The sequence below is a fragment of the Vigna unguiculata genome, chromosome 7 (assembly GCF_004118075.2).
Source record: "Vigna unguiculata cultivar IT97K-499-35 chromosome 7, ASM411807v1, whole genome shotgun sequence".
Classification (NCBI taxonomy): domain Eukaryota; kingdom Viridiplantae; phylum Streptophyta; class Magnoliopsida; order Fabales; family Fabaceae; genus Vigna; species Vigna unguiculata.
Genome location: NC_040285.1, coordinates 26112771 through 26133504, shown reverse-complemented (window position 1 = coordinate 26133504; position 20734 = coordinate 26112771). Strand labels below are relative to the sequence as shown.

The following is a 20734-nucleotide window of genomic DNA, read 5'->3' as shown; positions in this document are numbered from 1 at the left end:
CTCTATGTATGGCATGTACCCCACGCGACACTCATCTTCTATAAATTATTCGCCTGAAGGAATAGTAGAAAGACGAAAGGTGGAACAGATGAACGAATGCAATATCTTCTCTTTCCCATTTGCCTATTTTTCTAAATAAACACATTTTCTTTCTTTCTTTTCCTCTGCAGCATAACACACTAGTTCAACCTCACTTCCTCGCCAAATGACGATCAGCAGCAGCAGCGCCCGGGTAATGATTTTCTTTTTCTTTCTTTCTTTAATAAAAAACGAAACTGCTCTGTACACATTCTCTGAAAGAAAATGAAATCAGTTTTTACTTGGAATAGGATTTATCCTTTATCTTAAAACTTGAAAATCGTATTCTTATCATTATCTATCGAATATGTATCTCACTGGATATATAATAACACGGTAGCCAAATCCAGTTCCAGTGCGACGCCGGAATTCGAAATGAAGGCAGAAGAAACTCAACACTGATTTGTGGTTCAACGACGGCAGAGACGGTGGAAGAAATGGTGTTTGAGATGGTGAAGGCAAAAGAATTGGGTGCTGACTTGGTAGAGGCTCGGTTGGATTTGTTGAAGGACTTCCACCCCACTCAACATCTTCCATTTCTTATCAATAACCGTCCTTTGCCCATTTTAATCAGCTATAGGTTCACAGCATTTTCTTTTCGTTAATTGTAGGTTTCAATTCTGAGTTGTGTAACTCATGCATGGTTTCGTTTCAGACCAATATGGGAAGGAGGAAAGTACGAGGGCGATGAAACCAAGCGACAAGAAGCCCTACGTCTAGCCATTGATTTGGAGTGTGAGTTTGTTGAAGTTGAGTTAAAGGTAATTTAATTACCTGCTATACTCTTTACCTACGCTGCAAAACTCAATAAATTCATCTGTCAAAATTTTGCTGCTGTTACGGATAATACTACCTAAAAACAATTGTTCCTTTAAGTTTCATTTATTTTACCGCAGACAATATTTTATTATGATTTATCATTTCATAGATACGCGTTTTATTATTAAATATTAAATACTAATAACATTATCTGAAGGAGTTTACATTTCTCTCTTTGTGAATATCGCAGCAGAGTCTTGGAACTACAAGTTTGTAAAGTAAATAGATAGGTGCATGCAAGTAACTCTAATATTATCATCGTGTATATAATTCCTTTTTTAATAATACAAATGCAATATATATATATATATATATATATATATATATATATAATTATACTATCGTTATCAAACCAATTAGAATGATCCTAAACGTAACTTCAAATATAAATTACAAAAATTTACGATTTGATCACATGTAATAATCTATAATTGATACATTGTGTTTGCATTTAATCAAGTTCAAAGGAACATCGCATCAAACTAGAGGTGTCCGTGGAATGAATAATTTCAATTCAATGTAAAGCTAAATAATTGAATTGAAATTAAATTTAAATTTATATATATTTTTAGAGTAGCTTGGGTTTATATAGATTTAAATTTAAATAATTACATTATATTTTAAAATCAAATTCATATTTTAAAAAAAGTAGTTTGATATTTGTAAATTAATTTGATACCAATTTTTATTTCAAAATCAATTTTAAGTTCAAAAAAATTAAAATTATTATATATCTTCTAAATTTAAGTTTAGAGTAAAAATTTGTTGAAATCTTTCCGTATTTCATAAAGTTTATAGTTAATTAATAATTTATAGAAACGAATTAGTTTCTTTATATTTAATATAGATTTAGGTATAACGTTTGATGTGTCCCTAAATATAGGTATATATCACCTTCTAATCAGATTAAATGATGTGGAGTTTCTAATAAAGATCAAATGATTTAGAGTTTAGAACTAAAACATTAGCAAGACATGAATTAAATCTTTTAAAAATCTAATTCAAATGTTCTAAAAATCTAATCCAACTTTTTTCTAATAAATAATTGGAGTATATTTTAAATCCAAAGTAATAGGTAGAGTTGAACAAAATTAATCTAACTGCACTATATTATATTAAAAAATTGAATTATTTATAATAAAAATTGAACTGTACTGCTTTTGTTTCATTGTTCAATTTAACTACTCACCACGGTGACTTTTATTTTCTCTTTTCTCTTCCATCATCAAGTCCTATCTTATATATATAAGTTAAATCATGAATCAAATTTTTAGATGGATTAATAGATGTGTTTTTGTAAAAAAAAACACTCTTACCAAAGTAATAATATTTTCATTAAAGAATTTATTACACCTATTTAATTTTTTTTTCTTTTTACTATTCATTTCATATTTTCTTCCCTTGTTATAAAAATGTTGTATTAATTTTAGGTATAATTTCTTGTAACAACTTTTGCTATGTAACTTTCACCAACTTCAGTTTAGCGTAATTTTGTAAAATAAAAATTAATTCAGTTGAATTCAGACGATTTTTTTTTTTCACAATAGTTTTTAACATTACAGATTAATTAATTTTGTCCACCTCTATAAATAGGTGTGTTTGTGTATTGAAGGTGGTCCATGAGTTTTACAATGACATTGGATTGAAGAAAGCAGAGAGGGTGAAGATGATTGTGTCTTCACACAACTTGGAAAATACTCCATCTGTGGAGGAAATTGGTAACCTTGCTGCTACAATTCAATCTTCAGGGGCAGATATAGTGAAGATTGCTACAACTGCCTTAGACATCACGGATTCTGCACGTCTTCTCCAAGTCCTACTGCACTCTCAAGTAACTTCTCAATTTATCACTCTTCCTACATTCATTATTTATGTTTATCATAAATTCAATTTTAAATTTAAATTTTTTTACTTCTAAAATCTACTTTAAAAGGGTTTCATAAACAAGTTATTGTATTAGAACAAAATAAATGTATAGTTTTCTTAGAGTAAATCTAGATGTGGAATTGGTATTATAGTATTTTGTTTGTAAAAACATAGAAAAATATGAAAAATTTAGACTAAGAAGTTATTAATATTTGGGTTAAATATGTTTTTATCCCTCAAGTTTCAGTAAAATTTAGAATTAGTCTCTCTTCAAAACTTTTGACCAATTTAGTCATTTATTTTTAAAAATACGTGAATTTAGTCTTTTAAACAAATTTTGTTAAGTTTATCTAACATTTCAAACGCATTTCATAATAATATTTGAATTGTTTACACAGTTTGACACATTTTCGCTTTAATGTTAACTCAAATATTATCATAAAATGTGTTTAAAATGTCAAATAAACTTAACAAAATTTAGTAAGAAGGACTAAATTTACACATTTCTAAATATGGACTAATTAATATTTTATTAAAATATTCTATACAAAGAGCATAAATTATACTATATTACAATTCCTAATTTTATGGGTATAACAACATTAATTAAAGTTAAAAATCATAATCATAACAGTCTAATATCCAAAATGCAAACAATTTAAGGAGATCTCTACAAAAATAAGTCAAATATATGATTCAAACAACTCTTATGGTATCCTGTTCAACAAATTTATTCTTTCCTTAAATGGTTGTTTTTTTAGTATGATCTTAAAGTTTCAAATTTTATTTTTGGAAGAGCTTTTGTTAAAATATTTACATTTTTATCTTCGAATCAGCAATAAATTAGCTTGACTCTTCTTTCATTTTTCACATCTCATAAGAAAAAGAACTTAATATTAAAATGTTCAAGTAGAATTTAAGCCTGATATAAAACAATCCATCAAATGTTCGCATCTCTAAACAATGTCACACTTTTCACCAATGCATGTTTTCAGATGTAGAACAATTCACCAACATGAAAATGTATGACTCTCGTTTCATAATGTAACATTGTTGGTTGTGCTTGAAAAAGTAATATGCTCCTCTTGTGTTAGATTTAGAGAATTTTTAACCATGCTTAGGTTAAATTAACTAATAAGTTATGAATTATTTGAGATTTTTTAAATAAGTTTGTTTACTTTCAAGAGTCATAGATGAAATTCAAAATACTCTATAAACTTTGACAGAACTCTACATTAAGTATTCAATTACAAATGATTCAGAATACGTTTGAAAAAACTAAAGGTTGAGTGAGCGAAGTGTGTGAATGGACATCTGATATTTTGTAAATAACCAGCCAAACATGCACTAGTAAGTTTAGAAATCTGATAGTAGGTTAAATTCATAAGTAGTTCAGGTATTCACTGGCCAATTTATTTATGATAAAAAAAAGCATAACATCTGTTGGAAGTTCCTAGACTAAAAATAAGATCAATTGGTAATATATATAAGTGGATTTAAACATTATCTTATAAGTATCGGAAGTTTACATGAACTAAAAATAAGGTAAATTTGCAATAACCGTAGGTCCCAATGATAGGAATTGCAGTTGGAGAGAAGGGGATTTTGTCAAGGGTACTGTGCGCAAAATTTGGAGGATTTCTCACGTTTGGTTCAATTGAGGATGGTGCTGTATCAGCTTCTGAGCAACCAACTATCAAAGAATTGTTGGATTTATACAATTTTAGACACATTGGTGTTGACACTAAAGTACACGGTGTTATAGGAAATCCTATCAGTCACAGCAAAAGTCCTCATCTTTATAATGCAGCTTTCGAGTCTATGGGATTTGATGGAGTTTACTTGCCTTTCTTGGTCGATAATGTCTCAGATTTTCTCAGCACTTACTCATCTCTTGATTTTGTTGGATACAGGTATGATCATATCCTCCAAGATTCTTCTATTCTGTAACACAAAAATTTATGGTTTCAATCTCATGTGGCACAAAAATTTAGCAGGATCATGTAATGTAATGGTTTCAATCTCACGATTGCTAGTAATTCTTAGTTCTTTAACAAAAACAGTTACACGATTCCTCACAAGGTGGATGGACTTAGATGTTGTGATGAAGTCGATCCTATTGCTAAGGTACATACTATTTGACCTTAAGAAACCTCTGTCCATTTTTTCTATCATTTGAACTCAATTTAGCTTCCTAATCAAATCATTTTATCAGGAAATAGGAGCTATTAGCTGCATGATTAGGAGGCCAAGTGATGGAAAACTGATAGGTTATAATATGGATTATCTTGGGGCCATTGCAGCTATTGAGGAACGACTACAGGGTTTCTACATAAGTTTCTGTATTTTCTTTGAGGAAGGACTTTACAAGGTTTTGGTTTATTTATAGGCTTTTTGTTGCAATTGTTTGCAGATTCAAACGGAAGATCCATGTCTGGTTCACCTTTATATGGTAAACTGTTTGTGGTCATAGGAGCTGGTGGTGCAGGAAAGGCACTAGCTTTCGGTGGAAAACAAAAGGGTGCAAGAATAGTTGTTGCTAATCGTACATATTGTGAGAAAGTGTTGTTGGCTTAGTTTGATAATTCATTCCTTGCGATGAATGAAGATGAGGAGCAGCATAATCTGTTTATTTTCTCTTTGTTATCAGCCAAAGCCCAAGAACTTGCCAACAGAGTGGGAGGAAAAGCTATTACTTTATCTGAATTGGAGAACTTCCACCCAGAACAAGGCATGATTCTTGCAAATGCTACATCTGTTGGAATGGAACCAAAAATTCACGACTCACTCGTACCAAAGGTTTGGCGTTAGAGTTGCATATTCTGATATTGCCAGAAGTTACAATAAATTGCTCTAGAAAGTAACACTAACCATAGATTTTGAGAAGTTGGTTTCAAAAAATTGTTGAAATCAATTTCATAATACATAAGTGCAAACCTGCAAAGCTCACTTTAAAAATCGGTTTCATGTGGCATGATGCCGCATGATGTTTCGATGTTTTAACAGGAAGCGTTGAAACACTATTCCTTGGTCTTTGATGCCATTTACACACCAAAGTTGACAAGACTCCTTCGAGAAGCACGAGAAGTTGGTGCTGCCATCGTCTATGGTACAGAAATGTTCATCAATCAAGCCTTCGTGCAGTTTGAAAGGTTCACAAGGTTGTCAGGTTAGACAAGAACGAAAGAATGACAGTAGTAACAATTAATCAGCTTTTATCAAACTTTTTACATGAATTCACTGTATCTGTTACAGCTCCAAAGCAACTCATGAGGGATGTGCTGGCAAGAAATACCTGAGAATAAGATATATGAACATAAGGTACATGGAAAGGACTTGTGATCTGTTTTTAACCTTCACTCGCATCTAATGTGGGATTTTTGGTGAGAGGAACAAACTTAAGCAATTTGGTCGATTTCCCTCAAATGTATTAATTTAGATTTTGTTATAAAGTCTAATGTTAGAGTATTTGTCTATTTTAAAGATTGAAATTCTGTATGATTTTATCAATGTTAAAGTATTTAATTGTATCAGTTTACCATTCTCCCAAAGAGATAAGAAAACGAGATTTTGTTTTTGGAATTTCATTATTATTCTCACAAATATAACGACAATGTGTTAACCTCAAATTCCTTAACACAATATCATTAGAATAAAGGTATTGTTATCTCAATTTTGTTTTAAAAGACACGTGAGATAGAGGTGAAAGATATACAGAAGATATAATTATCAGTTAAGGTAAAATTATCCATCATTATCAACTTTGTGAATGTAAATAGCATTTTATTTATGTGTTATGGTGTCTTTACCAATAAAAGATTTGTATGATTATTTAAAACATGATTTTTATTTATTGTTTGCTTCTCTTAGTTACAATTTTAAAATTTTATGTAACTAATTGTGGATCTTTTCTTTTAAAAAAATATTTATATACCAATTTTTATTTTGAGGTAAGATAGATATGGTAAACTGTTGCTCCCCCGTCTTATTATTACAAAAAAAAAATAATCATATTTTGGCAATTTGACGTGCCGAGAAATAAAGATTCTCTTAAATAGGTATGGATAGCAACCTCTTAGCAATTACAAAATAGGTTTAATTATACCTTTAATTCCTATTCTGGAGTTAAAATCTCAAAATGATACCCAAATTTTTAAAAGTCTTAAAATGGTTCCCTTTTTTGTTGAAACGTCTCACGTTTGCCCTTCCCGTAAAGTCAAGGTTGACGCCGTTAGAGGAAATGCCACGTGTCAGTTCCTCGATTTTTTTAATTTTTTTATTAAATTTTTTTTAATTTTTTATTTTTTTTAATTTTTTTTATTAATTTTTTTAAAAGAATCAAAAAAATTGTCACGTGTCAAGCTGTCATCGTGCCACGTGGCAGTGACAGTGACACGTGTCAGTATTACGCCACGTGTCATTTTGTTAGTCTCAATTTGGTCCCTTTATTTTAATTTGTCTCAATTTAGTCCCAATTTTTGTAAAAATTAGCAATTTTGTCCCCCTTCAAATTGAAACAAAATTTAATTTTATATAAATGTTATACAAATATTTTTATTAAATTTAATATTTGTATTCAAATTGATATTTTTATTATATATTTTTAACATAGCTAAGTTTAGTTAAAATTATGTTTCACATTCAACTTTACTTAAAATTGTTTTAAAATTTTAAATTTATATGTGTTTTATTGTAACATGAACTAGGTAATTTATGAATTTTTTTCTATTAACATTATTTTCTATTAACAACTTTTAAACCATTTTAAATAAAGTTCAATGTAAAATATTAATTAAATGAACTTAATTTGGTTAAAAATATTTACTTGAAATATCAATTTTGATGGAAATATTTGTGTACATTTATACAGAAATTAAATTTGATTTCAATTTGGAGAGGGACAAAATTGATAATTTTTACAAAAATTGGGACTAAATTGAGACAAATTAAAATAAAGGGACCAAATTGAAACTAAGAAAATGACACGTGGTGTAATACTAACATGTGTCACTATCACTGCCACGTGGCACGATGACAGCTTGACACATGGCAATTTTTTTGATTTTTTTAAAAAAATTCAAAAAAAATTAAAAATAAAAAAGAATTTAAAAAAATTCAAAAAAAAATTCAAAAAATCGAGGAACTGACACATGGCACTCCCTCTAACGGCGTCAACGTTGACTTAACGGCAAGGGCAAACGTGAGACGTTTCAACAAAAAAGGGGACCATTTTGAGACTTTTAAAAATTTGGGTACCATTTTGAGATTTTGACTCCAAAATGGGGATCAAAGGCATAATTAAACCTACAAAATATTATGTTTTAGAAACTATGACAACATAAGCTAAACCTACGCCGTCCATGCTCTCCTATGTCATCTAGAAGGTTAACAAAAGTCTTCCTTACTCTTTAAGGCTCTCTTTGCATGACCTTGATCTTCTAAAAGGTCAACCAAGACTCATTTCCACTTCAAAATTCGTCCAAGGCGTTGGACCAAACTCCAAGACCTTTATTCATCCATCTAAGTGCACCCCTTAGCAAGCTTTGGGTGTCAAAAGAGTAATTCTCATGTTGGACTAGGCTTCTCACCTTCCTAATTAGGGTGTCCTAAAAAATATGTCAAAAGTCAAACTTACAAAAACATAAAAGAAAATATAAAAGAACATAAGTTTAAATTTATTCTAAGACAAGGAAACTAAATCTAGTAAAAGAAAGAAAGTGAAGAAATATTCCTTCAAAGATGGCAAGGGAGATCACAGAGGAATGGGAGGAAAGACCATGGAACAGAAAGGAATGAGAATCAAAAGAGTTGAGAGAGCATTATCACAAATAGGGATGTCAATGAGGCAGGTAGGGTACGAGTAGTAACTTCCTCGTACTTTACCCGCTGCATAAATATATGCCCTTGTACCTATACCTATATCCATCGGGTATCCATATATACGGATACCCATATAATTTTTTAATATCCACAGATATCTAAGGGTACCCACAAGTATTTACAAAAAAAAAATAGAAAAAATATTTAACAACATATTTTAATTGTAAATTTAAATAAAATACAATACATAACATTCATAAATTTTAAACAAAGTCCAAAAAACTCATTTAAATAGTGTTGAATGATAGCTTACAAATAAATGAAATTTTTTTAAAAACTAATTGGTAAAAAAACAACTCATTCAAAATCAATATATTAATATTTTAATCATATTTTTTTATTTTTTTAATTTAAATTAGAGTATAGTAGGTATGGATATCCACGGGTACAAATACTATGATACCATTACCCGCTCTGTTAACGTGTAGGTATTAGAAATATTCGTACCTGTTATTCGCGGATATCCATTTACAATATCAATTTTCTATCCGTTACGAGTTTTTTTTCACAAATATAAATTTTTTTGACATCTCTAATCACAAACACACATTTGTCAAGTCACACAAACATACATGGCATATACATTATACCGACATTTGTTACATCATCAATTGTTTAAAGTCATTAAACGATAAAAGACTTGAAATCCATTAATTGATAAAGTATATAGATGAAAGTGTTTCAAAGTTTTGGACAAAAGCAAAATGTATTTTGGCCTAAAAGTGAAAAGATTATAAATATATTTAAACTCTTTTTTTGTAAACCAAGATTTTGAAAAAAAAAGATACACTTGATTGCACAATTCAGTAAAATTATTTATTTAAATAAATGATAACTAAATATTTACAAGTGCATGTTATCATATTATAATAAAATAAATAACAAAATGAAATAATTTAAATTTTGATTATTCATTTCAATATATTTTTATTCTGGAGTTTATAGTTTTTTTATTAAAGTTTTATAATAGTTTTCTATTTTAGTTTAACATTTACTTTCACATCAAATTATTTTTAAAAATTCCTTTTGAAAATTATTTTCTAACTATATTAATATATAATTAAAGTTATTTTATCATGTCAATTAAATCTATGTTAAGCTTTTCATTATTTTTTTTCTCAATTCAAATAATTTTATTTTTATTTTTATTTATTTATTTTTTTTCATTCTCCCCTTACTTACTTGTATCAAAGCATTAAGCATCAGCTTTTCCCCCCTCGTTTCCCGCGAGAAAGTGCCCTCTCCTTATATCTGTCTGTTATCTTGCTCAGGGTTTTTTTCATTTTGGTTTTCTTTTCCAACATCTCAACGTCACTGAGTTCATCTCTGCTTTTTCTTTTACTCGTCACAGAATCAACGAACTCCAGAACGAAGCCTTGTTTTTCTCCAGTATGTGAAAATCAATCCCTCGATTCCTCAATTTTGATTCATGTCTAGCATTCCAAACCAGGTACTATTTTTATTTGATTCTTATCTGTCCTGTTTTCTGTTTAATAATCGACGCATTTGGTACACGATTCACAGATCTACTATGTTTAGTTTAAGCACTGCATGAAATGTTAGTAGATAATTTCAATTTCATCGTGTTAGGGTTGTTTGTGTCAAACAGGTGAAAATGACGGTGCTTCTTGTGGACTGTGAATAGGTCAAATTGCACAAATTTTACTTTCTAGGTTTTACGGTGTGGTTTATAGAAACTTAGGCGGTTGGATTTTGATTTGAATTCTGCTATGGAGTGCAACAAGGACGAGGCTTTGAGGGCTAGAGAAATTGCTGAAGCTAGAATGCAAAGAGGTGAATTTCAAGCGGCTCTCAAGTTTGCTACCAAGGCCAAAAACCTTTATGCGGATGTGGAAAACATCAGCCATGTTCTTACGATTTGTGAGGTTCACAATGCTGCACAGACACAACTCTCTCCCACTGAAATGGATTGGTATGCGATTCTTCAGATTGAAAGATTGGCGGATGAAACAGCCATAAAGAAACAGTACAAGAGGCTTGCACTCCTACTTCATCCTGATAAGAATAAGTTTGCTGGTGCAGAAACTGCTTTCAAATTGGTTGGGCAAGCCAATGGTGTTTTGAGTGACCAAGCAAAACGTTTTTTGTTTGACAAGAAGTTTGCTGTCTCTGTGAGAGGCCGCCCTGTGCCGAAATCCGCCGAGTCCAAGAAGAAAGCTGTCCCGAAGACATTCTGGACATGTTGCCAACATTGTAATACTAAATACCAGTTCTGCATGCCGTTTGTGAATGCAACCATACGCTGTAAACAGTGTTTAAAGTCATTTAAAGCTCGTGCTATTCCTTTGGAAAATATCCAGAAGGAGTATCCAACGCATGGTTCCCCAAAACCAGCCTCTGAAAGTACTGGTGGAAGAAACCCTGGTGGAGGAGAACATGGTAGTACGTTTGTGAGGCCAAATCCCATGTCTATGAAAAAATGTTCTTCTGGCGTTGGGGCTAATTCTGAAGGTGAAAAGAGTAAAGATGACTGTGTTCCTCCATCCACAGGCGCGGAGTCACAAACCTCTAAAAATGTTGGAAGTAAAAGAGTTAGGCAGTCAGCACCAGATTCAGGACTTGATGCAGGGAGATCTTGTAGACAAAAGCAACAGCATGTTTGATGCGTGGAAACTTCTGAAGGTGAGGATTTTACAGTCCCTTCCAAGGGTAAAAGCTTTTTATAAGTGCCAACAGTTTTATTGTACTGAATTTGATGCATCATGTTGGTATTACAGTGCACTGAGCAAGGAAAGTAATTTAGCATGCTTGTTTGATTTACTAGTACTGTCAAACTTCTGTTATACAATTCTTCAGGAAAAGGTCACATAATTAGTTAAATTTATATACATATATACATATATATATATATATATATATATATATATATATATAACGATTCAATGATTAGGAATAAAAGATCAAATTACCCTCTACTTATTCAGAGGTAAAACTCTTTACTTGTGTTTGAATAAGAAATTTTACAATTTTGAAGACATTCAAATACATTGGATTTGAATATATATCATTTCAAATTATTTTATTTTTCAAATGTTTGTTTTAAATAAAACAATTCAAGTATAGTCAATTTTAAATTTTTTGTTTGGATAAAGTATTTTAATTACCACCAAAATTTATTGATGTTATTTTTTTTTGTATTGGTAAAAGTTGTTTTTAATTTATGTCAAGCAAAGTCATTTTTAAGTTATGAAATACTAGATCCTAAGATAGCATTAAATTAAACTCATGTAAGGTTGTGTCAAGTTAGTTCAAATTAGAGTCAAACCAAGTTGAACTAATTCTTTGTAGAGCTGAGTTAGTTTAGGTCCAATTTGAGTCAAGTAGGTTTAGGCTTTTGTTAAGTCGAGTTGGCCATGGTTTAAGTTGGTTTAGGTCCAGGTAAAGTAGAATTGGTTCAAACCTTGTAGGTTTGGGTCTAGGTCTAATAAAGTAGAGTTAGGACATACCACATTTAGTGAAGTCACGCCAGGTGTACATTCATTTAAGTCATACATTCAATCAAGTTAGGTTAGGTCTAGGTTAGTCCTAATCTAATTAAGACCAAGTCAAGTTGAGTCTTTCCAAGCCTAGATCAAGTTGAACTGACTTAGGTTTGGTTATGTAAAGTCAGTGTGAGTGAGCATGGTTGAGCGAAGTCGGTCCATGTCCAAATCGAGCCAAGTTGAGGTGAGACCATGTTCATCCAAGTCTGGTTGAATCACGTTTAATTGAGGTGAAACCATGTTCAACCAAGATCAAATCAAGTTGAGCATAAGTCATGAGTCTACCTCAATCAAGGTTAAGTAGAATTAGCCTGGACTTAAGTTGAGTTGAGTTGGTTCAGGCCTAGGTTGAGTTGAGTCGATCAAGTCCAAGTCAAGTTGAGTCAACATGGGACATGTTTCACCAAGTTGAGCTAGGTCTGTGTCGAGTCAAGTTTAATCAAGTCTAGTTCGAGTTGTATCTAGGTCAACTTAAGTCCATGTGGGATTGAGACAAATTGGGTTAGGTTTGGTAAGTTCAAGTTGGATTAAGTTGAGATTATGTCAAACTAAGTTGGATCGATCTTAAGTAAGTATGAATGTTAAGTCAAGTGAATTAGATCTAGGTTAACTTAAACTTTGAAAACCAAAATATGGATTTAAGAAAATAAAGATTTTCAAATTTTTAATTTTTATGTTAAATTTGATTTTTTTTTTTAATTTTAAGTAATTCAATTACTTTAATAAAATTCTAGAATTTCAATTTGTTTCAAAATTCTTTATCTAAATAATATAGTGTCATGAAGCATTTTAAAAATTTTAGAAAAAAAAAGTTGTTTAATATTTTTTGAATATTGGTGATCTTATCTTAATATATAATAAATCATGCTGGGAGAGTAATACTTTGTTTGTGTTGGTTCTAATATTAAACTTTTATAGAGATTAAGTTGTTTTATAAATTTAATTCTATTTTTAGGAATGTTCTTGTCAAATTTGTTTCGTAAGTATTTGTATTCTTTGCAATATTTTAAATAAAAACTATTTGGAAAAGGTGTGATATAGTGCAAATAAAAAAATATATTAGAAAAATATTTTTGTTCCTAAGAATATAACATTGTCACCTTTCATATTATAAGATTTTGTATTTATCAATTTTGGCTGAGGTGGATTATGAGATCCTCAAGGATTGAAGATGTTTCCTAGCGAGATAGTTCTAATTTCAAACAGAAACATAAATATAATTTACTTGCAAAGATAATTTAAAAGGTATGAATAAAGTATAAATAGTAAATGAGAGATATTGTAATAAAGTTGAGTGAGTACTTCTTGTGGTAAGATACCTTTTGTAGGCTTTTTAGACCTATGGATAAACAAATATAAAAATATTACATATATTTTGTTACTTAGGATCTTTGTGAAAATAATCAATTATGAAAATAATCAATTATTTTATCATAAGAAATTATAAGATATTATTTGCATCTTAAGATATTAGATAATCAATTATTATATTATAAGATATTATTTTAAAAATATTATATAATAAATTATTATATTATAAGATATTATCTGTAAATATTTTGTAGATATGATATAATCTAATAATGAGTTATTTCATAATATATTGGATAGTAGTATATCAGTCTTCCAAGCTCAAAATCCATAAATGAGATGCATGTGGTTCAAATTGACAAATAAACGAGTTTTATCATTAATTGAATTTTATCAAGTGATCAAGTAACAAAATTTGTTTGATATATTTATATATGTTTTTCCATAGGTCCAATAAGTTTATAAATACAACATCTCACCCATGGAGTACTCAATCAACTATCATACTCAACTCTCACACTTAATATCTCTCATTTACTATTATTTTATACATTGTACACATATTTTAAATTTTTACTGACTTTATCATTAAAGAATCTTTTGCAAACGAATCTCTCATTTGTTTCTCTTAATAACTTGACTTTTAAAAATCTCATAATCCACCTTAACAAAATTTCGGTAATAACATTTGTTGGCCACTTAGGACAAGTAAAACTTTAACTTGCCTCCACAAAATAATCATAAAAAACCACCAACACGTGGCACAATCAAGAAAATATGGCACTATGTGAACCATACAACCAATAACAATTGTGAACGTTTGAATAGTTATCATTGTTGTGGGGTAAGCCCATTCATCTCTATGACCAAGATGATGGAACTACTCCAACAATTATGTCTTCAAAAGGGAGGTATGTAGGTTCCCTTGGTTGCACCACTTGTTGTTGCTAAAGATGGGGTGAATAAGGATGTGGCCAAGGTTTTTGTTATTGTTTCTAGGGTATAGGGCGAGGACAATGAGACGAGTTTGTCTCGCAACCCAAACAGGAGCATAGGAAGCAACAACAAAATCCTAATGATGCTCGGGAAATCATAAACACCATCTCAAACATAATTGATAATTGATTATCTTCTAGATCTGTATTTTTTTTTCCTTAGTTTGATATTTTTTTCCTAAGTTGGGTTTTTTGCCAAATAAGATTTTAACAAGACACAATCTTTCTAGTTTGACATTTTACTACTAGGATCTATATATCCATAGGTTACTAAAGTAAGATGCAATGACATCCACAAGCTATAATCAAGTTTAAATGGAACCATGTATGAGAACTACTAAAAAAACGTTTAACCACAACAACATGAGCTTGAATTTAAATATTTGTTAGAACTACTTAACGGTGTCTAAAAGTGCTATAACAACTTAAATTGAAATATATTTGAGAACTACTTAAAAGCGTCTAAAAGCACCACAACAACTCATATTGAAATATATATGATAACTGCTTAAAAGCATTTTAAAACGCCATATAAGTTAGGACGAAAAATCATCCAAGAACTACTTCAAAAGAGTTTAATCATAATACATAAGCTCATATAGAAACACATTCAATGATTTCTTGAGAGGCGTTTAAACATAATGTATAAGCCCAAATGGACACATATATGCAAGTCACTCGTTAAAACTTGGTGAATGATAAAATTTTTCATTTATCAATTTGGTTCACCTACATCCAAACTTTGGGGTTTTATGTACCACCCTCCAATATATCATGAAATATCTCCAATATATCATGAAATTTCTCTAATATATGAAAACATAACTAATTATCATATTATATTATATCTTCAAGATATTTACAAATAATGTTTTATGATATAATAATAAATTATCAAATATCTTAAACTTTCAAATGATATCTTGTAATATAATAATCCATTATCCTAATAAAGATTCCAAGTAAAAAGTTGATTTAATATATCTACATTTCTTTATCCATAGGATAAAGGAACCTATAACTATAGATACCACCATAGGGTGTACTTACTCAATTTTCACACTTAATATTTACTCAATATCTCTTGTTCACTATTTTATACTTTATATAAATCTTTTAAACTCTTAATGACTTTAGTTTTGGAAAGTCTTTTGCAAATGGATCTCGCTTTGGTTTTCTTGGAAATTTAAAACTTTCTCATAAAAAAATAACTCAACTCTTGAAAACCTTGTAATCCACCTTAAATATATCTCGACCAAAATCGATAAGAACAAATTTTAAATAGCTATACAATATTCCTCGATTCTACTATAGAGTTTTGAAAAAAGTATTAGATCCTAAGTAATAAGGTTTGTTTAATATATCTATATTTCTTTATCCATGAGGTTTGTTTAATATATCTATATTTCTTTATCCATGGGATCAAGAAGCCTATAAATATATCATACCATCATAGGAAGTACTCACTCAATACCCACACTTAATAATTAATCAATATCTCTCCTTCATTGTTTTATACTTTATACATATCTTTTAAACTCTTAACAACCTTAATTTCAAAAGAGTATTTTGCAAGGAAATTTCACTTTGATTTTTCTTGAAAATTCAAAGCTTTCTTATCAAAAAGCAACTCAACTCTTAAAAATTTAATAATTCACTTCAAAGACATCTGATTGATAAAGATAGATTTAAAATAGACATACACTAATATTTCTCGATTCTATTCTAGAGTTAATAGTACTATTTACTTTTTTAATATATTATGTATACCTCCGATTAATTTCTCATTTATCAAATCCTATCATGGATATACCAAATTACACCATTTCACACAAATTAGTCAATTTTTAAAAATATTTTTAAAATAAAAAATGTACTATATTTTTATGTTCTTATATACTTCAAATTAATTTATCATTTATCAAATCCTGTTGTGAAATTTAGCCAAATCACGCCATTTCAAACTTAAAGTATTAGTTAATTTAAAAAATATTTATACAATAAAAATGTACTACATTTTTTAAATTATCTTCGATCACATTTATGAGAAATGATATTTGTACTTAAATAAAAACATTTTTGAAAAATTATCATTATATAGAGAAATGACATTTTTTTTTCTGTTATATTTGAGTTAAAGGAAATATCAATGAACGGTATTCTTAAGAAAAAAACAACGAAAGCAATAGTTTTACAATATAACAATTTTTTTTTAAATATTACCATTGTTATTATAGTTTTATTTTTTTAATTAAATGAACTGATACTCTCAGTTCTCAATAAAATCTTATTTTTTTATATCTATTTACTCCCAAATTAATTAATCTTATTTTGATAAAAGTAATATATATATATATATATATATATATATATATATATATATATATATAGTTTTAGGTAGAGCTCTCAAAACGGGTAACTCGGTCTGACCTGGCTCAACTCATCATGGGTGGATGATTTAGTGAGCCAATCCAATTCGATTCACTCTTTAGTGAGTCAAACAAATTTGAACCCGACCCGACCCACCACTGCTTGGCTCACAGATTCACTTAATTAAAAAAATAAAATTTTTTTTCAATCAAAACTAAATTATAATTCTAATTAAAATCTAAATAAACTTCAATATAATTCAAATACAAACCAAAATAAAAAAAATACTAATTATTTATGTGTTGGCTAAAAAAAATCTAACATGACCCAAGTGTAAAGTCCACCTTAATAAAAAACACTTATATGACCCTTTTATCTGCAGATTGGCGAGGCAACCCGGCTCACCACAACCCGGGTGAACCCAGAATCCATTCTGGTGAACCGGGTTGATTCACGGGATCTAACCCATTTTTACAGTTCTAGTTTGAGGGGTGTTAATTAATAAAAATACTACAATTTTTATTTAAATGTAAAATTAATTAATTTACAAATGTTATTAAGTACTTTCAATCTTATTGATTGAAATGATGTTCATATTTAAACCTATCGGTATCGTGTTTTAGAGAAAAATAAATAGGGCTCAATTGATTATGATTTATTAAAGTACATACATAATAGAATAAAGCCAGTAAAATAAAATAGGGAAGAAAGTTGTCATATTCTATCTTCTATATAATGTTATTAATTGTCATGTTCTCTCTGTATTCTACCGAAAAATCTTAATTTTTCTTAAAATGAAAAAAAAAAAGTTTCTGTTTATTTTAAGAAAAATTGCATAAAGTCAAAATAAAATTTATAATTTAATAAATTAAAATAAATGAAGTGTTTGATTACAAAATTGCCCTTTTATTTGTTGTGAAAAAAAAAAATTGATGTTGAATTTAAACACACGAAAATCCCATGTTCCCTCCCATTCATTTAGCATTTTCCCCTTCCCTCCTTGGTCTTTGAAATTTGTTTTTCTGTAGCACCTTGGCTCCCGCTTTCAGGCGCCCTGTGGCTTTGTTTTTATCTCTCTCTGCTTTCGCAGTGTTTCTCTTCATTCGATTGGGACCTCTACATTTTAGGGTTTTGGTTTCTCTCCGAACCAACAACTTCCACAACCAAGCTTTCTAATGTTCAGTGCTTTTCCCATTTGATTCCTGTTTCTTTAGTATTCCAAAAACCAGGTCGGTACCTTTTGTCTTAACTTTTAATTGTCGAATGCGTAATTAAATGCTTCGTGAGCGCGTGCGTGATTCGTACATATACTATGTTTTTCTTAAGCACCGAATAATATGCTCGTAGTTAGGTTTAATTTCATCGCGTTAGGGTTATTTTGTGTTGATCGTGTGAGAAAACTGTGCTGCTTGTGTATTGGGAATAGGTATAATTACAGGAATTGCCCTTTCTACGATTTAGAGCGAGGTTAGAGAAATAAGGGTGGTTGGGTTTTGATTTGAATTCCTTCATGGACTGCAACAAAGATGAGGCGGTGAGGGCTAGGCAAATGGCCGAAGTTAAAATGCAAAGTGGTGAATTTGTGGAGGCACTCAGGTTGGCTACCAAGGCTAAAAGACTTTATGCTGATGTTGAAAACATTACTCAGATCCTTACCATCTGTGAGGTTCACAATGCTGCGAATAAAAAGGTCTCTGCCACTGACATGGACTGGTATGCGATACTTCAGATTGAAAGATTGGCTGATGAAGCAATCATAAAGAAACAGTACAGGAGGCTTGCACTGCTACTTCATCCTGACAAGAACAAGTATGCTGGTGCAGAAGCTGCTTTCAAGTTGATTGGGCAAGCCAATGGGGTCTTGAGTGACCAAACAAAACGTTCTTTGTATGACAGCCGGTTTGGAATCTCTGTGAGAGGTGCTGCGCAGAAATCCACTGCAAAACGTGGTGCAGAAAAATGTCAGAAACGTTCTGAATCACAACATAACTCACATGGGAATGTGTTCACTGCAAAGCGTGATGAAACTGCAACAAATTATCAGAAGAATTCTTATCCAAACCCCGCCGATTCCAACAATCAAGCTGGACCGATGACATTCTGGACAACTTGCCCACATTGTAGTTTTAAGTTCGAGTACTGCATACAGTATGCGTACGCAAACTTATTGTGTATGCAGTGCTTGAAATCATTTAAAGCTCAAGTATTTATTTTTGGTGCTCCACCGCCGCAGCCAAAGTTTACTTCAGTAAATCTCCAGAAAGAGGCTCCAAATCCTGGTCCCCCAAAACCAGATTCAGAAAGCACTGATCAGAAACCCTTTGATAAAGAACGTACTGCCAGGTCTGTGCGTTCGGATACTACATCTATGAAAAAATGTGCTGCTGGAGTTGGTGCTCATTGTGAAAAGAGTAAAGATGGCTCTGTTCCTGCATCGAAGGTCATGGAGCCACAATCCTCTAAAAATGTTGGAAGCAAGAGAGTAAGGCAGTCAGCACCAGATTCAGGAAAAAGCTCCAAAGATAGCAACAGTGGTAAGGTGAGAGATGCTAATGTTCGAGAAAATGATCTAGATCATTCAAGTGCTGGTGCAAGGAGATCTTCAAGGAAAAAACAGCGTGTTTTATATACAGAAACCTCTGAAGATGACGATCACGAAATTCTTTCCGAATCGCCACGACAAAATGAACCACTTGAAGCCGATGACGTTGAGAATAAGACTGAGCCGGCAAGTAATGGATCGTCCAACAGCGACAATCCAGCTACTTCAACTGCTGGTGTGGCTGATCAGAACACGGAGAATGAATCCGAGTCAGAAGAGTATAACTGCTCTTCACCGAGTTCAAATATTCCTTCTAGTCCAAAGATCCTTTCTTGTTTTGACGCAGAATTCAATGATTTCGAAATGGATAAGGAGGAGGGTCGCTTTGCTGCTAAACAAATATGGGCAGTGTATGATAACAGTGATGCGATGCCAAGATTTTATGCTATAGTCAAGAAAGTTCTTTCCCCTTTCGAGTTGCAGATTACTTGGTTGGAGGCTGATCCAGATGACGAAGAAGAGCTTGATTGGCAGGATGCAGATTTGCCTATTGCCTGCGGTAAGTTCAGACTCGGTAGTTCTCAGAAAACTACAGATCGTACTATGTTCTCTCATCAGGTGCGGTGCATAAAACAAACCGGCAAACGTTCTTATCTGGCATATCCCCGTAAAGGAGAAACTTGGGCAATTTTCAGAGATTGGAATATCAAATGGAGTTCGAATCCAAATAAACATGTTGTGCCGCATGACCTTGAGTATGTGGAGATCTTATCAGATTTTTCTGAAAACGTGGGCATCGCTGTTGCTTATCTGGACAAAGTGAAAGGATTTGTTAGCCTCTTTCAGGAAACTTTGGCGACTAAAGTGGTCAAGTTTTATGTCCGTCCTAATGAGCTTTATAGGTTCTCGCATCAAGTTCCTTCTTATAAGATGTCTGGTAATGAAAGGGAGGGTGTTCCAAGAGGATCTTTTGAATTTGATCCTGCTGCCCTGCCTTCTAATCTCTTTGAAGATGGTGATTCGGGTAATTTGAAGATGAATAGCTGAAACAACAACAGAGTAACGTTGCTTCAACTGGTTCCCCTAGTACGTTGGTCAAGGAGACAAAGGTTAGTAGTCAAGAACGTAAAATGTACCTGCTGCATGCTACTAACGAGGGGAGTGAAGTGTGTGTCACGAAGAAATTGAAGGAAAGATGATTTCTTCATTTTGTATTTTGATTTAACCCAGAAATATCCTCTGTAACCTTTTGTTAGTCAATCTGTTCTGATTTTGTCTTGGTATGGCAGTTTCTTGATTTGTCTTGTTAACATGGGTGACGACTACCTCATATTTCTTTATCTTTGGAATCAAATCAACATTTAGGTAAA

At 31.1% G+C, this 20734-nt stretch overlaps 3 protein-coding genes across 4 annotated transcripts; all 3 read left to right on the top strand.

Moving 5' to 3' along the window:
* Positions 1-61: 61 nt before the first annotated feature.
* Positions 62-6314, top strand: LOC114190529 (bifunctional 3-dehydroquinate dehydratase/shikimate dehydrogenase, chloroplastic-like). 2 transcript variants are annotated; one of them, XM_028079454.1, is made up of 11 exons: positions 62-232; positions 429-658; positions 734-839; positions 2510-2728; positions 4330-4676; positions 4827-4890; positions 4979-5087; positions 5177-5317; positions 5414-5562; positions 5770-5932; positions 6019-6313. In XM_028079454.1, the coding sequence occupies exons 1-11, from the start codon at positions 206-208 to the stop codon at positions 6060-6062; spliced, it is 1599 nt and encodes a 532-aa protein (XP_027935255.1). In that variant the 5' UTR covers positions 62-205; the 3' UTR covers positions 6063-6313. The 2 variants fall into 2 exon arrangements, with proteins under 2 accessions (XP_027935255.1, XP_027935256.1); XM_028079455.1 differs by having other exon boundaries at positions 68-232; positions 419-658; positions 6019-6314.
* A 3523-nt stretch (positions 6315-9837) lies between these two features.
* On the top strand, positions 9838-11424 carry LOC114190565. The gene is made up of 3 exons (XM_028079506.1): positions 9838-9896; positions 9995-10093; positions 10253-11424. Exon 3 carries the CDS (start codon positions 10374-10376, stop codon positions 11265-11267), a length of 894 nt encoding a protein of 297 aa, XP_027935307.1. The 5' UTR covers positions 9838-9896; positions 9995-10093; positions 10253-10373; the 3' UTR covers positions 11268-11424.
* A 6389-nt stretch (positions 11425-17813) lies between these two features.
* Positions 17814-20734, top strand: LOC114189894. The gene is made up of 2 exons (XM_028078618.1): positions 17814-18051; positions 18249-20734. The coding sequence occupies exon 2, from the start codon at positions 18333-18335 to the stop codon at positions 20409-20411; it is 2079 nt and encodes a 692-aa protein (XP_027934419.1). The 5' UTR covers positions 17814-18051; positions 18249-18332; the 3' UTR covers positions 20412-20734.